The sequence below is a fragment of the Salvelinus fontinalis genome, chromosome 32 (assembly GCF_029448725.1).
Source record: "Salvelinus fontinalis isolate EN_2023a chromosome 32, ASM2944872v1, whole genome shotgun sequence".
Classification (NCBI taxonomy): domain Eukaryota; kingdom Metazoa; phylum Chordata; class Actinopteri; order Salmoniformes; family Salmonidae; genus Salvelinus; species Salvelinus fontinalis.
In genome coordinates this window covers 33,716,290-33,735,348 of record NC_074696.1, presented here as the reverse complement: position 1 = coordinate 33,735,348, position 19,059 = coordinate 33,716,290, and the positions used below count along the sequence as shown (strand labels likewise).

General features: G+C 40.6%; 1 protein-coding gene and 1 long non-coding RNA gene across 8 annotated transcripts in view; both read left to right on the top strand.

Annotated features, from left to right (window-relative positions):
* Nucleotides 1-126: 126 nt before the first annotated feature.
* Nucleotides 127-5,582, top strand: LOC129831128 (uncharacterized). 2 transcript variants are annotated; one of them, XR_008755671.1, is made up of 4 exons: nucleotides 127-4,353; nucleotides 4,472-4,578; nucleotides 5,008-5,077; nucleotides 5,211-5,582. It is a non-coding gene; the product is annotated as an uncharacterized LOC129831128 (long non-coding RNA). The 2 variants fall into 2 exon arrangements; XR_008755670.1 differs by having other exon boundaries at nucleotides 130-4,578.
* Nucleotides 5,583-11,035: 5,453 nt separating this feature from the next.
* The window catches only part of LOC129831125 (A-kinase anchor protein 9-like), a 118,492-nt gene continuing 110,468 nt past the window's right edge, over nucleotides 11,036-19,059 (top strand). For all 6 annotated transcript variants that reach the window (XM_055894196.1, XM_055894194.1, XM_055894195.1 and 3 more), the window contains exon 1: nucleotides 11,036-11,304. In XM_055894196.1, the coding sequence (XP_055750171.1) occupies nucleotides 11,257-11,304 (48 nt within the window). In that variant the 5' untranslated portion in view covers nucleotides 11,036-11,256. The remainder of the gene's footprint in view (nucleotides 11,305-19,059) is intronic.

Sequence of the window (19,059 nt, the reverse complement as noted above, 5' to 3'; positions counted from 1 at the left end):
GAAATGCTTTTCTCCTATGCTTTTTGTGCATATGGAACATTTCTGTGATCTTTTATGTTGCATTTATATTTTTGTTCAGTATAGTAGTATGTAAATGCTAGCGTTGCTAAGAGCAGCTACCAGCTAGCTAGCTAACTACTCTCCCATTGACAGTGCACGCTTTGTTTGTACCACATTGTAAATGCTTTTTCAATAAATGTATTTGATGTGTAGCTAACTACCTAAACAAGAAATTATTAAAGCAATAAGAGGGTGTGGTATATGGCCAATATACCACAGCTAAGGGCTGTTCTTAGCCACAATGCAAAGCGGAGTGCCTGGACACAGCCCTTAGCGGTGGTAAATTGGCCATATATCACAAACCCCAGAGGTGCCTTATTGCTATTATAAACTGGTTACCAACGTAATTAGAGCAGGAAAAATACATATTTTCTCATACCGATGGTATACGGTCTGATATACCACGGCTGTCAGCCAATCAGCATTCAGGGTTCAAACCACCCAGTTTATAATGAAGAGTTTGGTTTCTCCTCTACCACACACTGCATGCCATTTCCCAATTACTAAAGAACGAGGAGAAAGCAGGCAGTTTGTTTACATTCAATTGACTTCAGTGCTCAATCACTGTGGGTGGACGTGCAGTTTGTAATGCCATGCAATATATAGCAATACACTAGATGGCGCCATTCACTTTCTATAAGAGGTTAATTGGTATAAACAGAATATTTGTGTTATTCCTGCCTCCTTGGCGGGTATTTATACACATTTCTGTAATTCACCCTGCATTTTCTGTCAGACTTATAGGCTATAGTTGGCTTTCTTTACCATATGACAGAGTTGTATAAGCGTAAAGTTATGCCGCTATATGTTTAAAGGCCCAGTGCAGTCAAAATTGTGATTTACATGTGTTTTATGTATATGCCCACATCATGAGGTTGGGATAACACTATGGAATTGTTAAAATTATGATAATGCCCTTTGAGTGTAAGAGCTGTTTGAAAAGACTGCCTGAAATTTAAGCCTGTTTTGGTGGGATGGAGTTTTGGCCTGCCTGGTGACATCAATAAGAAAGAGTTTCAAACCTTTCCACCAATAACAGCTAGTTTTCAGATTTCCCCTCCCCACTCAGATCACTCCCAGACAGACCTATCAAAATTCTTGCTTGTTCTTTGCTAAGAAGCTATTTTTGTTCATCTGTGACAATTTTAATTGAAAACTATCACAATAAGGTACTTAATTGTTACCTAGAAAATGTTTTGATATTGATAAAAACTGCTGCATTGGACCTTTAATAACTAAATTGTGTCTGTAGCCCCAAGGAAACAAAATAGGCCTGCCTTGGACCAGCTTTTCAGTCATATACAAACACTTTGCAAGTACATTCACTTGACTCTCTAAAGAGAATGAAACAGGAAGGTCCATCCTTGTGTCCTTGCCTAAGTTATACTCATTTAAATTGGGGCTCCCTAGTAGCACAGCGGTCTAAGGCATCACATCTCAGTGCAGAGGCGTCACTACAGACCCTGGTTTGATTCAAGACTGTATCACAACCGGCTGTGATTGGGAGTCTCATAGGGCGGCGCACAATTGGCCCAGTGTTGTTAGGGTTTGGCTCGGGTAGGCCGTCATTGTAAATAAGAATTTGTTCTTAGCTGACTTGCTGTGTTAAATAAAGAAACAATTTTAATAAATTCCAGGTTTGAATGATTCAAGTGTTTTACTGTTGATCATGGTGTTCAAGGGGTACAATGGCTGGAATGCACTTGAGATGGTCACCTAGCCTAACCACAGATTTATTATTATAAGAATATCTTTGATAAATGTCAGAAACATTTAAGTGTATTAATGGCCATCATGACCCATGACCTCTCTAATCAGCCCATCTCAAGGCTGGAGAATGAGAACTATCAAGGTGTTGTTCGGTATTGGACGATGAGGCACAAAAGGCCCTTGTACTTTATTCATACCAACTTTCCAAGTTTCTATTGTCATGTGCACAAGTACAGTGAAATGCCTTTCTATTCCATTACCGCAGCACGCCACTGTCAGCTGTCCACTTCAGTTCCAATCGATGAAGCTCAAGGGTGCAACAGCAGGAAGAAGTATCAGCCTCCATCTCCTCACCTAATTTATTTTGGGATTTCCACCAGATACCTTTTGGTTACTGACCCAATGCTTTTTACCACTAGGCCGCCTGCCAGCCCAGTGAAAAAGGTTGGAATTCAGTTCATAGAGAGCATAGAGAGTTTATTTCTGTTTACTTGATGTATGGCTTCTGTATTGGTGATCCAGAAACGCACTACACCAATACATTTGGTTCCAAGATGGCATAGCAGTTGGACGTGTGTTTTGTCTTGTCCTGTCCTGTCCTATGTAAATATTGTTTTTTCGTATATATATTTCGCATATATTTTAATCTCACTTTCCATCTACGGACTGAATATACTCTCCTACAACCCACCTCACCCAATGTGGTACGGATCTGCTATTTTTATACTTTAGAACTGGAACCCCCATCAGAAGCCACTGCTATCTGTCTTCACCGTTAACTCGTATACCAGCAAGCCTCAGCTCGGTAAATACCTACCAGTCTGCACAGCGCGATATCAACCCAGAGCATATGAGACTGCTTTTTCTCTACCACATCTCCGGATTCCTACCGCAAGCTCTGGACCTTTACACCGGATCATCGCAGCTACAGTGGTTCCTCCTTTAAAAGTTGCGTCATACTGCGGCACACCTTGCATGCTGCTGCAGCATTCTGTGGCACGTCACTTAATTCTCAGCCATTTCTTCTGTTACTGCAAGTTATTGCTAGTTTGACCACCAGGGGGCATCTTTGAGAAGCATTTGATAGAATTCTGTATTGGCATTACCAGAGAATTTAAAACCTTTTTTGTAATAACATAGTATATGGGATTGATTTTAAGGAATTTGGCTTAATGAATTTGATTAATATTATGGTGTTTCCATTCAGAGAAAAAATGGTCAGTTTGTAAATTCAGACCGTTTCGCTCTCGGAGCGCACGCTGGACGTTCGGGCCGAGGAGTAGGGTTTATTTGAGCGTTCTGGCCATACAACGGCAGTCAAGCACCCAAGCTAACGTTGGCTAGCTACTTCCAGACACAAATGAGACCACTCTGACCATTTTACTCGCCCTAGTAGAGCTGGTAAGGCAGTTTTCGTGTTAACCAGAGCGTTGGTGACTGTAAATGTGCTGCTGGAAACAATTTAATTGCGCCTTTTTCCCGACGTTTACTGACTCCGGCCATATCATCGCCAGCAGCATACCACCCTGCATACCACTACTGGCTTGCTTCTGAAGCTAAGCAGGGTTGGTCCTGGTCAGGCCCTGGATGGGAGACCAGATGCTGCTGGAAGTGGTGTTGGAGGGCCAGTAGGAGGCACTCTTTCCTCTGGTCTAAAAAATATCCCAAAGCCCCAGGGCAGTGATTGGGGACACTGCCCTGTGTAGGGTGCCGTCTTTCGGATGGGACGTTAAACGGGTGTCCTGACTCTCTGAGGTCATTAAAGATCCCATGGCACTTATCGTAAGAGTAGGGGTGTTAACCCCGGTGTCCTGGCTAAAATTCCCAATCTGGCTCTCAAACCATCATGGTCACCTAATAATCCCCAGTTTACAATTGGCTCATTCATCCCCCTCCTCTCCCCTGTAACTATTCCCCAGGTCGTTGCTGCAAATGAGAACGTGTTCTCAGTCAACTTACCTGGTAAAATAACGGTAAATAAATAAATATCCAATGGGTGTTGAGCGCTTGTAAAGTAATTATTCTGTTCTCTGGTACACTCAGACGAGAGTGCTCTGAAATCCGTATAGATAGTAGGCTGGACACATTACATTTTTAACAACGTTCTTTTCTGATAAAAACTAGTTCTTTGCATCCGCCGTGGAGCCCAGTTTCATAATATGACCATATTTCCCAGCTGCTTGCCGTCGTTTTGAAGTAATGGCGGAAAAACAGGCCTTATTTTAGTGCATTTTTCACCCTGCCAGCTCCTATTAGTTCTATTGAGCACCGTGGCACCAACTCGCCTTCCGAACGTTCTATTCTCAGCTTATTGTTCAACGTCACAATGCCTGCTTTGCTATTGTTGGCAATGAGACATGCTCACGTTGTTTCATTGTTAAAATGTAAACAAACAAAAATAATATTGGAACTCTGCGGCCTTCCCATTGTTTCCTATGGAGGAAATATAGGCATGTCTGTCTATTTCGTCAAATATCTCGCAATGTGTATATTTCGATTTTCGGGTGTAACCGGTGTGAAATGGCTAGCTAGTTAGCGACACAAAGGAAGTCAAAGCGGACACCTACGAAGATGGCATCTCCGGTAAGCAGCACTGGGCTGTATTGACGTATCCTAAAAATCTGCTGCTTTAGATTGAACGGTCATATCTCAGTTATTGTTTTCATATCTATAAAAAATAAGCTGTTTTCTTTACTCTCAGAGAGCGAGCTGATCAATGGGTCGAAAATATAGATATTGCCAGATGTTCACTGTCCGAGGAACAGGCCGTGGAAGCTTTATTGCTGGCAAAAGTGTCCATAACCAGAGGTAATTAAACTGTTTTGTGTTATTTTTCTCCATCTCTGCCTGTCTTGTTGTACCTGTCTCACATGCATTAATTAGAAACCCTTAAGATGTCAGCTGCTAATTTTCTGATTTTACACCACATGAACACAGCCATTTTCATTGGACTATCTGTTGCTGCCAAGTCATGATTTCCCTGGGGGTTAGCCTTGCAATAACCAAGTGGTGAGACACATAGCTCTCTATATTTAAATGTTTCAGGTAGGTGTCTCCATCACATACAGTATCTTCTATTGACATTATCTTCTATTGTTTGTCCTCATGTGTCTGTTTTTCAGCCTAAAGTACTCTGTAGCCACTTAGTGTGGACACCAGGTGAGACCACACACACACACACACACACACAGTAACAGTCTCTCTTCTTCACTTCATCCTTCTCCCCAAATCCTCTAGGTTATAGCTGTTTTGGTGAACCCCTTCTGCATGTGAACTGGCTGACACAGAGGGCACAGCATGATCATAGGTGAGATGTCACTTGGTCGGGTCAACAGGAAGTGTTATTAGAGAGATGCTTTACATTGAAATAAGAATAAATTAGAATAAAAAAATAAGGCTTAATCATGCTCTCTCTCTATCCATCTGTCACTCGTCTGCAGGTATGTTTTGATGTGAGAGAGGAAGCCTGTCCCGTCGCCACCTCACCCGCTCTTAAGATAACCTTCGGGCCAACTGGGGGCCCAAGGCTGGTTAGGAGACACCGCAATTGTGATGAACTGAGAGAATATTAGGGTAGCACTGTAATTCATGAATCAAATGCGGTCTTCCACTGTTCTTACCTCTTTCCCTTTCTGTCTTCTACACCTCTCTCCCCACCTTTCTTCCTCGTTTTATAATGCACACCATATGTGCATTGAAGTACAGATTGAACTTGTATTTATAATATTACAATTATCATAATTATAATTCATTTATGTATTTATAACACCTGGATAATGAACTTCTTTCAATAAAGCATTTCACATTCTCCACTGGTTGAAATTAAGTATCTCATTGAAATACTATCCTGTGTCCTCAGATTAATGCAGATGAAGGGAGTTAGATATGCATCATTTTCTTCCTGTATATATGAATTACAAATCAATCATGTTTCTAGTCTATTGCATAGTTACCATGTGTAATCATTGATGTCCTTGGAGCAGGAGTGGTAAACACTGTTGAAGTGTATAATTGTAATACATATATGCAGACACAGCATCATTCAAATAATGTAGTTTGATATGACTGAAAAATAATGTCTCAGAGGTTCATACCTGAACCGCACCTTTATTTGCCAAGGAAGAGTACATGATCAGTGAATATATTCAATGTACAGGCTACAATGTGGGAATCTCATGCGTTGTAATAACTAAAGTACACATGTATATAGGACTTGCATCCTTGGCACAATAAAGTTATTATACTATACTCTATCCATAGGCTTCATTAATGCCATTCAGACTTGAAGTTGATACAACAACTATGATAGCTGAGGTTCGTAGATTGGTATGAATATTAGATCAGAACCTAACGTTTTAGGGTCCATACACAGATCGGCTACATACTGTAGCAAGCTACATATCCATAGGCATACAGTTATTTTTATCCTCCACTACACAATAAGCAAGTAAATAGTTAGCTAGCTATGTTACTTTAGCTGCATTGCAAGGCAAGCTTACACAATTGTACATTCAATTTGCAGTAAATGCTTTAGCTAGTTAGATTCTTTTCATCCACTGTTTCACAAGACGACAGCCTGGTTTGATGGTTTTCTCAGGAGTCCCTAAAACATTAAACAACACAAATTACAAATTAATTATCCTAACACTAGCTAGCTGACTAATGTTAGCTAGTCAGATAACTTGCTAAATAGCGTTTTTCGTAAATTAACTTCATGACAAAACAATATGCACAAACGTTTGTCTCTACATTAACGAACGTATTCCTCTCAATTGTAAATGTTTTGCTTGACTCGTTATGATGTTATAACAACATACATCTGGTTCCACCGTAATGTTTTGTCAGCCATCTTTGTTGAAGAACGCCACAACGCCACAAGCTGTCCTACAATCTAAGCTAGATGCCCTCAATCTCACACAAATTATCAAGGAACCTACCAGGTACAACCTTAAATCTGTAACCATGGGCACCCTCATAGATATCCTCCTGACCATCCTTGCTCTCTAAATACACCTCTGCTCTCTTCAACCAGGATCTCAGCGATCACTGCCTCATTGCCTGCATCCGTAATGGGTCTGCGGTCAAACGACCACCCCTCATCACTGTTAAACACTCCCTAAAACTCTTCAGCGAGCAGGCCTTTCTAATCGACCTGGTCCAGGTATCCTGGAAGGATATTGACCTCATCCCGTCAGTAGAGGATGCCTGGTTGCTCTTTAAAAGTGCTTTCCTCACCATCCTAAATAAGCATGCCCCATTCAAAAAATGTAGAACTAAGAACAGTTATAGCCCTTGGCTCACCCCAGACTTGACTGCCCTTGACCAGCACAAAAACATCCTGTGGTGTTCAGCATGAGCATCGAATAGCCGCTGCGATATGCAACTTTTCAGGGAAGTCAGGAACCAATATACACAGTCAGTTAGGAAAGCGTATGCTAGCTTTTTCAAACAGAAATTTGCTTCCTGTAGCACTAATTCCAAAAAGTTTTGGAACACCGTAAAGTCCATGGAGAATAAGAGCACCTCCTCCCAGCTGCCCACTGCACTGAGGCTAGGAAACACTGTCACCATCGATAAATCTACGATAATCGATCATTTCAATAAGCATCTTTCCACGGCTGGCCATGCTTTCCACCTGGCTACACCTACCCCGGCCAACAGCTCTGCACCCCCTGCAGCAACTTGCCCAAGCCCCCCCCCCCCCCCCCACCCGCCCTCCGCTTCTCCTTCACCCAAATCCAGACAGCTGATGTTCTGAAATAGCTGCAAAATCTGGATCCCTACAATTCAGCTGGGCTAGACAATCTGGACCCTATCTTTCTAAAATTATCTGCCGAAATTGTTGCAACCCCTATTACCAGCCTGTTCAACCTCTCTTTCATATCGTCTGAGATCCCCAAAGATTGGGAAGCTGCCGCAGTCATCGCCCTCTTTAAAGGGAGAGACACTCTAGACCCAAACTGTTGTAGACCTATATCCATCCTGCCATGCCTTTCTAAAATCTTCAAAAGCCAAGTTAACAAACAGATCACCCTTCTTGGGACACTGTTAACAAACCTTCAAACGAGCTTCAACGCCATACAACACTCCTTCCGTGGATCCAACTGCTTTTATATGCTAGTAAAACTCAATGCATGCTCTTCAACCGATTGCTGCTCGCACCTGCCCGCCCGACTAGCGTCACTACTCTGGACGGTTCTGACTTAGAATATGTGGACAACTACTAATACCTAGGTGTCTGGTTAGACTGTAAACTCTCCTTCCAGACTCACATTAAGCACCTCCAATCCAAAATTAAATATAGAATCGGTTTCCTATTTAATAACAAAGCCCCCTTCACTCATGCTGCCAAACACACCCTCGTAAAACTGACTATCCTACCGATCCTTGACTTCGATGTCATGACTGCGATGTAAATGACTGTAAATGACTTGACTGCGATGTAAATGACAGCGATGTCATTTACAAAATAGCCTCCAACACTCTACTCAGTAAACTGGATGGAGTCTATCACAGTGCCATCTGTTTTGTCACCAAAGCCCCATATACCACCCATCACTGCGACCTGTATGCTCTCGTTGGCTGGTCCTCGTTACATATTCGTTGCCAAACCCACTGGCTCCAGGTCATCTATAAGTCTTTGCTAGGTAAAGTCCCGCCTTATCTCAGCTCACTGGTCACCAGAGCAACACCCACCAGTAGCAAGCACGCGCTCCAGCAAGTATATTTCACCATGCATCCCCAAAACCAACACTTCCTTTGGTCTCCTTTCCTTCCAGTTCTCTGCTGCCAATGACTGGAACGAATTGCAAATATCGCTAAAGCTGGAGACTTATATCTCCCTCTCTAACTTAAAGCATCAGCGGTCAGAGCAGTTTACAGATCGCTGTACCTGTACACAGCCAATCTGAAAATAGCACACCCAACTACCTCATCCCCATATTGTTATTTATCTTCTTGCTCTTTTGCACCACAGTATCTCTACTTGAACATCATCATCTGCACATCTATCACTCCAGTGTCAATGCTAAATTGTAATTATTTTGTCTCTATGGCCTATTAATTGCCTTACCTCACTACTCTTCTACATTTGCACACACTGTACATTGATTTTTTCAATTGTGTTATTGACTGTACTTTTGTTTGTGTAACTCTGTGTTGTTGTTTTTTGTCGCACTGCTTTGCTTTATCTTGGCTAATTCGCAGTTGTAAATGAGAACTTGTTCTCAACTGGCCTACCTGGTTAGATAAAGGTGATATAAAAATGTTTTTTGTTTGTTTATTATTGTAAGCAATGGTTATATATTTAAGCCTTGAATGCATTTTTTGTTTTATTCAGTCCAAATCACAGCCTTTTAGTATTTTTTGCTCAAATGCATTTGTTAGGGAATTCTGTTGAGACCTCACAGGGCAGCAGTGGTCATCTGATACGACTATGCATTCTTGACATTCATCAGCCCGGCTTTTAGCAGGCTTGGGATCCTCAAGACTAAATCAATAGGGAAAAAGATCTGAGTGACCAACACTAATGTTCCATAGCCTATTTATCAGCCTCTTCTCAGCTTCACTTATTCTTTATTCCAAGAAACAAACAATCTCAACCAAAACAACCCAACCACTATAGTTTTACCATCAAAATGCTTTTGTCTTTGTGGACTCACTGTGTTACAGTTTCCTGATCTATTTGTTGATGCCCTGCAATTGTGGTGGTGCTTGGGTTACTGTGCCACTGACATAGTACTCCTCAGAGCCATCCATTATTAAAGGCCAAAAACATTCTGATGGGCAGCAGGTCTTGCTGAAGGTACTGCACAGACAACAAAAGCTCACAGGTGGGAGCTGAACACCTTTATTTGGGATTCAAAGTGGGTAGCTAAAGATGTCAAAGAGAAGATGGGTGGAATTCAAGATCTGCCAGACCATAAGCTGCACAGCTCCCATCAGCCGAAGACACAGACCACCTTCTCCTGCTGCTGCCGGTATGTAGGTGTCAGTCTGTATAGAAGCTTCAAAGGTTTGGTTTTTCTTTTCTGTGAGCTTTCTTGACCTAAATCACATTTACAATGCTGAATATCAGGGGTTGCCATCATGGCTTCCCAGCACAATGGAGAATCCAGAGAATTTCCCTAAATGCTATAAGTGGTATAACTTGTGATTGGGTTGGGGTGGAAGCAATGAGCGTAAATGTCAAATAGACATGTTCTATGACTGTGACCCAAATCAAATTTTATTGGTCACATACATGTGTTTAGCAGATGTTATTGCGGGTGTAGTGAAATGCTTGTGATTCTAGCTCCAACAGTGCAATAATAACTAACAAGTAATATCTAACAATTTCACAACAATACACACAAATCTAAGGAATGGAATTAAGAATATATACGTAAATATATGGATGAGCAATGTCAGAGCGGCATAGACTAAGATACAGTTGAATAGAATAGAATAGAATACAGTATAGACATATGAGATGAGTAATGCAAAATATGTTAACATTATAAAAGTGCCTATTGTTCCATTTATTAAAGTGGCCAGTGATTTCAAGTCTATGTATATAAGCAGCAGCCTCTAATGTGCTAGTGATGGCTATTTAACAATCTGATTTCCTTGAGATAGAAGCTGTTTTCAATCTCTCTGTCCCAGCTTTGATGCACCTGTAACCTCACCTTCAGGATAATAGCCGAGTGAACAGGCAGTGGCTCGGGTGGTTGTTGTCCTTGAATATATTTTTGGCCTTCCTGTGACATCAGGTGCTGTAGGTGTCCTGGAGGGCAGGTAGTTTGCCTCCGGGGATGCGTTGGGCAGACCGCACCACCCTCTGGAGAGCCCTGCGATTGCTGTACCAGGCGGAGATACAGGATGCTCTCAATTGTGCATCTGTAAAAGTTTGTGAGGGTTTTAGGTGTGCAAAGTGTGCTCTCATTTTGTATTTGTTTTAATACCACAATTTCAGACATAATCATATGGAGAGACCATATTTCATTTGATTTCAAATAGATCTGGTCATTTTAACTGGGGCAATGTGAAATGAATCCTGATGAGCGATTGTGCAACCCAGTGATCTTGTTTGCACCTCCACAGAAAAGAGAATATGTATTTACTCATGCAAATGATTTCAATCTATAATCAATATCTATTTTTACTTGTGTACGCACAGTATGTTTCCCTCTGTAAAAATAAGAATAAAATAAACATTTTGAACTGTGAGTGACATTCCGACGTTCCCAAAGGGGCGTAGCTGAGGAAAACAGCCACCTACGTGACGTCATCACAATCAGTCTCGTGTTTACGTGGAGAACATGGCGGCGGAGATGTGGCTGTAGCGAGGAGTCTGCTCCTAATGCGAGTTCGTCGCAGTGATTTGACACCATTACCAAACAAATTTAATGTCAACAGGCAGACACTTTCCCCACAGACTCTGGGCGTATTCGCTGACACTTCGCATGAAGCCCCTTTCCTCTTCTCTCAGCCACAGGGACAACGGTAATGGAAGACGAGGAGAGGCAAAAGAAGCTCGAGGCCGGCAAAGCAAAGGTATGATAGCACTATTAGCTAGCTAGCCGTGGTTAATTCTTTCTCTGTGTTTCAAACGTTTCTACTAGTCAACCTTGGGAACAACAGTTATTGCTGCGCGTGCTCAGTAAAACATTGTCTTGTATAGTTTCATTTAGTAGCTGTTTTGGGAGCACCTTCCGTGTTCATGTCCTTGTCAGCTGTCACTACTAGAAAACATGTCCCCCAATGTGGATAACAGCCCGGGAGCTTGGGTGTCTGGGTTAGCAAGCTAGCCGGACTTCCTTTGTCATGCGACCCAGCCATTGGCATGTCATAGAAATGTGCTGTTTCCTCCTAAAATCTACCAGTTTTGAAGAAAAGTATGAATGTTAGCCAGCTAACCAGTTCAGCCTTTACGGTCAACGTCAGGTTTTATTAGTCACGTGATTTAAAAGGTTGAGATGATTGTGACAGGTTTTTCAGGACATGCCCCAAGTTAGCTTGAGCAAACTCAAATGGTCTCATACATACTTTTTTTTATAGCATACTAACGTTACACTGTAACAACCAGTGTTATTAATAAGTTTAACTGAATAATGTAAAACAACTTCTCATGTCATGCAGAAGGGATGGATGTCACACAAACTCTGCATACTGTTTCAATGTATGTATTATTTCAACTATCATTGCATTTTCAATACAATTTCGAAGTATCCAGTGAACTGGTACAGTATTTTATTAGGATCCCCATTAGCTGTTGCAAAATCAGCAGCTACTCTTCCTGGGGTCCACAGTAGCCTACTTGTAAGATGATACGATAACACACTGTCATAGTCAACTGAGAAGGATGATGAAAATCACTTCCCTGCTTTAGTCTAAAAATATATAAAGGTACTTGGAGGCAGATGGAAGGAAAGTAGACTGGACTCTTACGGCAGGTCCTTTCAGAATGTGAGGTTACTGACCTTTGCAGTGTCATTCCTCTGCTTTAATCCCTTGACGAGTTTAGGCCCTAATGCACAATAACATGACTTGACACCACCCATACCTATGACGCCAGAGGTTTATTTTGAGTCAGTAGTATTTATGCAGTATTTGAAGAGAAGGCTAGATGCTATTGAAAGGGAAATCACTTTGTCACCACACCTGACACTATTTTTGGAAGGTGCTAATCAAAACTAGCCTATAAATTGACTAGATTATATTTAAATGCTCAGTGATATTAGCAGTAATGATTTTGAATGAGACATGTTTTCTGTAGCCAACCTGTGATGATTCAACTCCGACGACCGTAGTAAGCATAGGAAGGCCATATGGCTCTCTACCATAGTCATACAGAGTTTGGGAACAAACATTCAATAACAATCTAGCTAGGCTAATTTGCATTCTTTATGGTGTAATTGTTTTGCAATGATATGTGTCAATATGACCAAACTGTTTGTACAACCCTGTGACACTATGACTGACCTGGTCACCCACATGTAACTTGGTTTTACTCCCTACTGTCATCACTTATCCACCTGTCTTTGATTTGCCATTGACTTAACTTTACTCTTGATCATTGATAATCATTGGCATGAACCTTGAACAAAAATGTCAGATTTATAGACTTTCTCCAGCCAGGTGAACTGTATGGAATTAGCAATAGATGAAGAGGATTTAGGCCTACTGGTCCTATTGGTTTAAATGTGTTCAGTTGTTTGTGATGGGTCTTGGCATACGAAGTCTGATTATTTTGTAAGTCCAATTTTTACTTGACTGGCATTAAGTTCTTCAGGGGGTGGTTGCAAAAGTATAGGCCTAGGCCATATAAGATTCAAAGAAATGTAATGACTCTCAGATTCTCGATTGGGAAAGGTCTGTCCTCTCCTCGGCTCATCTGTCCTCCTCTCCTCCGTGACCCAGAAACCGTGGTCAAATGATTGAGGATTGTGTTAATTCGTTAGTAGGCTAACGGAGTGTTCTCCCTCCTCGATTACCTACTTCGGTAGAGGATACATGAGTATCATCCCGGCGGCTAGCGAGGAAGAGTTTTAAAATCCGACACACCCTCTTTGAATCAGCTGTTTTCTCGAAGTAGAAAAACATGTACACATTTAAAAAATGATACACTACTTATCCTTTTATCTTTATCTATCTCTATTGCACAACTAGATAAATTCGTTTTTATCACATTACACATTTATTTTTAAGATATGATAAATATAATTTGCCTGATGACGCACGAGTGGAGAAGGATTCTCATTTCATACGAGTGCATTTCCTCGCTTCTGCTCCTCGACTATCTTTTTCAAAAGGAGGAGAGGTCGGACCAGAGGAAACGAGGAGTCGAGCAATACCAATTGAGAGTCTTCCTATAAACCATGGATGGGCAACTACAGTCCTCTGGGGCCTGATTGGTGACACAATTTTGACCCAGCTAACACACCTGACTCCAATAATCAGCTAATCCTGATCTTCAGTTTAGAATGCAATTAGTTTAATCAGTTGTGTTTGCTAGGATAAAGGATAAAATTACACCACTCCGGCCCCTGAGGACTGGAGTTGCCCATCCCTGCTATAAACCAACATGCATGGCATTTAGACTTCCATTCATTGAGAATGTCCATTCAAAATTGCATCTTGACAGAAATATATAGACTTGTATTGCTTTTTTTCAACATATTTTTGAATAAATCCTAAATGAATAGAGGAAGAGGAGAGAAATAGAGGAAACACTGGACTCTCACTGGACTTTCAAAGATACTAGCCTATTTGAGACCGTAGTAGACCCAGACCTAGTCCATACTTTTCCTGTTTCTCATTCACCCAGGCGGCTTTATCAAACCTCATGGTTTACAGAGCATATAGCTTAGCCTTGTAGTGAATTCCACACCATCTTTCTGCACCTTCAACAGTGACAGCCAGGTCGATAATGCATTTCATATAAAGTGTGTACTTTTCGCTCATAAAACAACATGAACATTCTACAGTCAAGTTAACCCCTCTGCTCCATGGTGTGGTAATTGTGCCTCAACATTTGCTCCTTTCACAATTTTCTTGCGTGTCATAATATTATACTAAATATTTAAAGGACTGGAGCCATCATGTACTAAGTTTGTGCCTGAGGAGAATCATAAAACCTATCATTTCAGATGTTCTTTGGAGCCCAGAGGCCCAAAAGGCTCTTGCTCAAAAATAATTCAGAAGAGCTCAAAAATAATTCAGAAGAGCCCTCTAGTGGAGAACTGTTGTAAACATTAAAGACGTTTATTTTATTTCAGTTGCAATGCTGGCCTTTTTAGATAATTGTTTTATTTTTTGCCCCATGAGACTTCACTGCATGAAGCTTAAGCTTTTTTTGTATGGTGTCGGAATCAGTATGGTGTCGGAATCACTAGTGTCTTCAAAAAGTATTAATACCCCTTGACTTTTTCCACATCTATAGAAAAATAGGAAATTACTATTAAATAATACAATATTTCAGTTGTGTATATTAGAGGTCGACCGATTAATCAGAATGGCTGATTAATTAGAGCCGATTTCAAGTTTTCATAACAATCGGAAATCGGTATTTTTGGACACCGATTTGGCTGATTGAATTAAAATTTTGAAATACATTTTTTTTTAATGTTATTTTTTTACACCTTTATTTAACTAGGCAAGTCAGTTAAGAACACATTTTTATTTTCAATGACGGCCTAGGAACGGTGGGTTAACTGCCTTGTTCAGGGGCAGAAAGACAGATTTTTACCTTGTCAGCTCGGGGATTCAATCTTGCAACCTTACGGTTAACTAGTCCAACGCTCTAACCACCTGCTTTACATTGCATTCCACGAGGAGCCTGCCTGTTACGCGAATGCAGTAAGAAGCCAAGGTAAGTTGCTAGCTAGCATTAACCGTACCTTTATAAAAAAAACAATCAATTCATCACAATCACTAGTTAACATGGTTGATGATATTACTAGTTTATCTAGCGTGTCCTGCGTTGCATATAATCGATGCGGTGCGCATTCGCGAAACAGGACTGTCGTTGCTCCAATGTGTACCTAACCATAAACATCAGTGCCTTTCTTAAAATCAATACACAGAAGTACATATTTTTAAACCTGCATATTTAGCTAAAAGAAATCCAGGTTAGTAGGCAATATTAACCAGGTGAAATTGTGTCACTTCTCTGGCGTTAATTGCATACAGAACGTTTGGTTTGGCTGGCAGACTACTACTGCCAGAGCAGAGATGACTTTAAGAAATGAAAAATAATAAAGTAATCAAATAAAAACAAAGTAATATACACTAGAGGTCGACCGATTATGATTTCTCACCACCGATACCGATTCCTTTTAACATGTGTCTTCAATATTCCCAGGTAAGAAGTTTTAGGAATTATAGGACTGTTTCTCTCTATACCATTTGTATTTCATATACCTTTGAATATTGGATGTTCTTTTAGGCACTTTAGTATTGCCAGTGTAACAGTATAGCTTCCGTCCCTCTCCTTGCCCCTACCTGGGCTCGAACAAGGAACACATCGACAACAGCCACCCTCGAAGCATCGTTACACATCGCTCCACAAAAGCCGCGAGCCTTGCAGAGCAAGGGGAACAACTACTTCAAGGTCTCAGAGCGAGTGACGTCACCTATTGAAACACTATTAGCGCGCACCCCGCTAACTAGCGCGCACCCCGCTAACTAGCTAGCCATTTCACATCGGTTACACCAGCCTAATCTCGGGAGTTGATAGGCTTGAAGTCATAAGCAGCTCAATGCTTGAAGCACAGCGAAGAGCTGCTGGCAAACGCACGAAAGTGCATTTAGTTCTCAACGAGCCAGGCGGCCCAAACTTGCATATACCCTGACTCTGCGTGCAATGAATGCAAGAGAAGTGACACAATTTCCCTAGTTAATATTGCCTGCTAACCTGGATTTCTTTTAACTAAATATGCAGGTTTAAAAATATATACTTCTATGTATTGATTTTAAGAAAGGCATTGATGTATATGGTTAGGTTCATTCATGCAACGATTGTGCTTTATTTGCAAATGCTCTTTTTTTGTTAACTCATCCCCCGTTTGGCGACGTTGGCTGTCTTTGTTAGGAATAAATAGTCTTCACGCAGTTCGCAACGAGCCAGGTGGCCCAAACTGCTGCATATACCCTGACTCTGTTGCACAGAACGCAAGAGAAGTGACACAATTTACCTAGTTAAAAGAAATTCATGTTAGCAGACAATATTAACTAAATATGCAGGTTTAAAAATATATACTTGTGTATTGATTTTAAGAAATGCGTTGATTTTTATGGTTAGGTACACATTGGTGTAACAACAGTGCTTTTTTGTGAATGAGCTTGTTAAATCACCCGTTTGGCGAAGTAGGCTGTGATTCAATGATAAACTAGTAATATCATCAACCATGTGTAGTTAACTAGTGATTATGTTAAGATTGATTGTTTTTTATAAGATACGTTTAATACTAGCTAGCACCTTACCTTGTTTCCTTGCTGCACTCGCATAACAGGTAGTCAGCCTGCCACGCAGTCTCCTCGTGGAGTGCAACGTAATCGGCCATGATCGGTGTCCAAAAATCCAGATTACCGATTGTTGTGAAAACTTGAAATCGGCCATTCCGATTAATTGGTTGACCTCTAGTAAACGCAGTCCAGTTCGAAGTAAATGGCACAGATCCATATATGGCAATGCTCTATTTGCATTTAGGCCTACTTGTTTATTCCGCACAAGTCTGTGTAGAGTATGGGTTGAGTAGTGCATGTCAATGCAATAGAATCCTACTCCGATGCCTTCTGCCAAAACAAAATCTCTTGCGTAGTTTTATGTTTCGTTATGTTGCATTGAATGTGGCTAATATTGTGTTGATTCCATCACAATTGCCACTGTAAAGGAAAACATTGATCGTGTTAACAAGAAACTCTAGAACAGTGGTCACCAAACTTCTTAGTCAAGAGCACTTTGAGTCAAAATGCAAGCAGAGATCTACTACTCAGATTTTGTTTTAACATGACTTAAATGTAAGCCTATGCCCTTACAATGGGAGTTGTTGTCCCAAAGGTGACAAGCTTAGGTCCAAAATGAGCCCATAGAAACACATTGGGCTAATTTTGAACAGATTTAGACAAGAGTGAAACCTCTCGCTTCGCCTCATTAACCAATTAGAAACAGTACTGTAGCAATGAGGTTTGTGTAGTAAGCTATAGGCCCAATACATTATCACTGCATATTGGCTTTGCTTGAATTGCCCTGCCAATGCATAGTAGTTCGAGACATTTTTTGAGGTAGGCTATATGATCACAGCGGTAATAGATCCTTTGTTGTGTTAATTTCCAATGAGTGAGCATACATCTTAAATAATTAGCTTTTTAATTTACTGGGCTGATGGTACCTGGATCTGATGGTCAGTCTCAGTGGAGGGAGGATCGCAGCAGACTGAGGGTCTGCCTCAACATCCCTCCACTCTCCCATAATTTCTGCCTCATGCACAAATTCATGTTGTTACTCCTGTGAACTGAACCAGGTTTTCCTCTAGAATTTTGCCTGTGCTTAGCTCTATTCTGTTTCTTTTTATCCTAAACTCCCTACTCCTTGTCGATGACAAGCATACGCATAACATGATACAGTCACGACAATGCTTGAAAATATGGAGGGTGGTACTCCGTGATGTGTTGGATTTGCCCCAGACATAATGCTTTGTAATCAGGACATAAAGTTAATTTCTTTGCCACATTTTTTGCAGTTTTACTTTTGTGCCTTATTGCAAACAGGATGCATGTTTTGGAATATTTTATTCTGTACAGGCTTCCTTCTTTTCACTCTGCCATTTAGGTTAGTATTTTGGAGTAACTATAGTGTTGTTGATCCATCCTCAGTTCTCTCCTATTACAGACATTAAACTCTGTAACTGTTTTAACTTCTTATGGGCAGGTGGGACGGTAGCATCCGGTGAAATTGCAGAGCGCGAAATTCAAAAATACCAAATTAAAATATTTAACATTCTTGAAAATATATGTGTTATACATCAAAAGAAAGCTTAACTTCTTGTTAATCCAGCCGCTGTGTCAGATTTCAAAAAGGCTTTACGGCGAAAACAAACCATGCAATTATCTGAGGACAGCGCCCCGCATACAAACACATAAATCATATTTCAACCAGGCAGGTGCGCCACAAAAGTCAGAAATAGTGATATAATTAATGCCTTACCTTTGAGGATCTTCTGTTGGCAGTCAAATGTCCCAGTTATGGTCCTTTTGTTTGATAATGTCCTTATGTCCCGAAAATGTCAATTTATTTGGCGCGTTTGATTCAGAAATACACCGGTTTCAACTCGCCCAACATGCCTACAAAGTATCTAATAAATTCTAATAATCTAATCTTATATCTAATAAACTTGGTCCAAACATTTCAAACAACGTTCCTAATCCAATCTCAGGTACCCTAAAATGTAAATAATTTATAAAATTTAAGACAGAATAAACTATTTCTAATACCGGATAAAAACAATATGAAGCGTGCTCCAGTTCACGCGCACCAAAATAGAGTCTAGAGGTCGACCGATTAATCGGAATGGCCGATTTAAATCGGGGCGATTTCAAGTTTTCAGAACAATCGGAAATCGTTTTTTTTGGGCGCCGATTTGCCAGATTAAAAAATATATATTTTTATTATTTATTATTATTATTATTATTTTTTTTCTTAATTAAAAAAAAATATATATATATATTTTTTTACTTAAACCTTTATTTAATCTTTATTTAACTAGGCAAGTCAGATAAGAGCACATTCTTATTTTCAATGACGGCCTA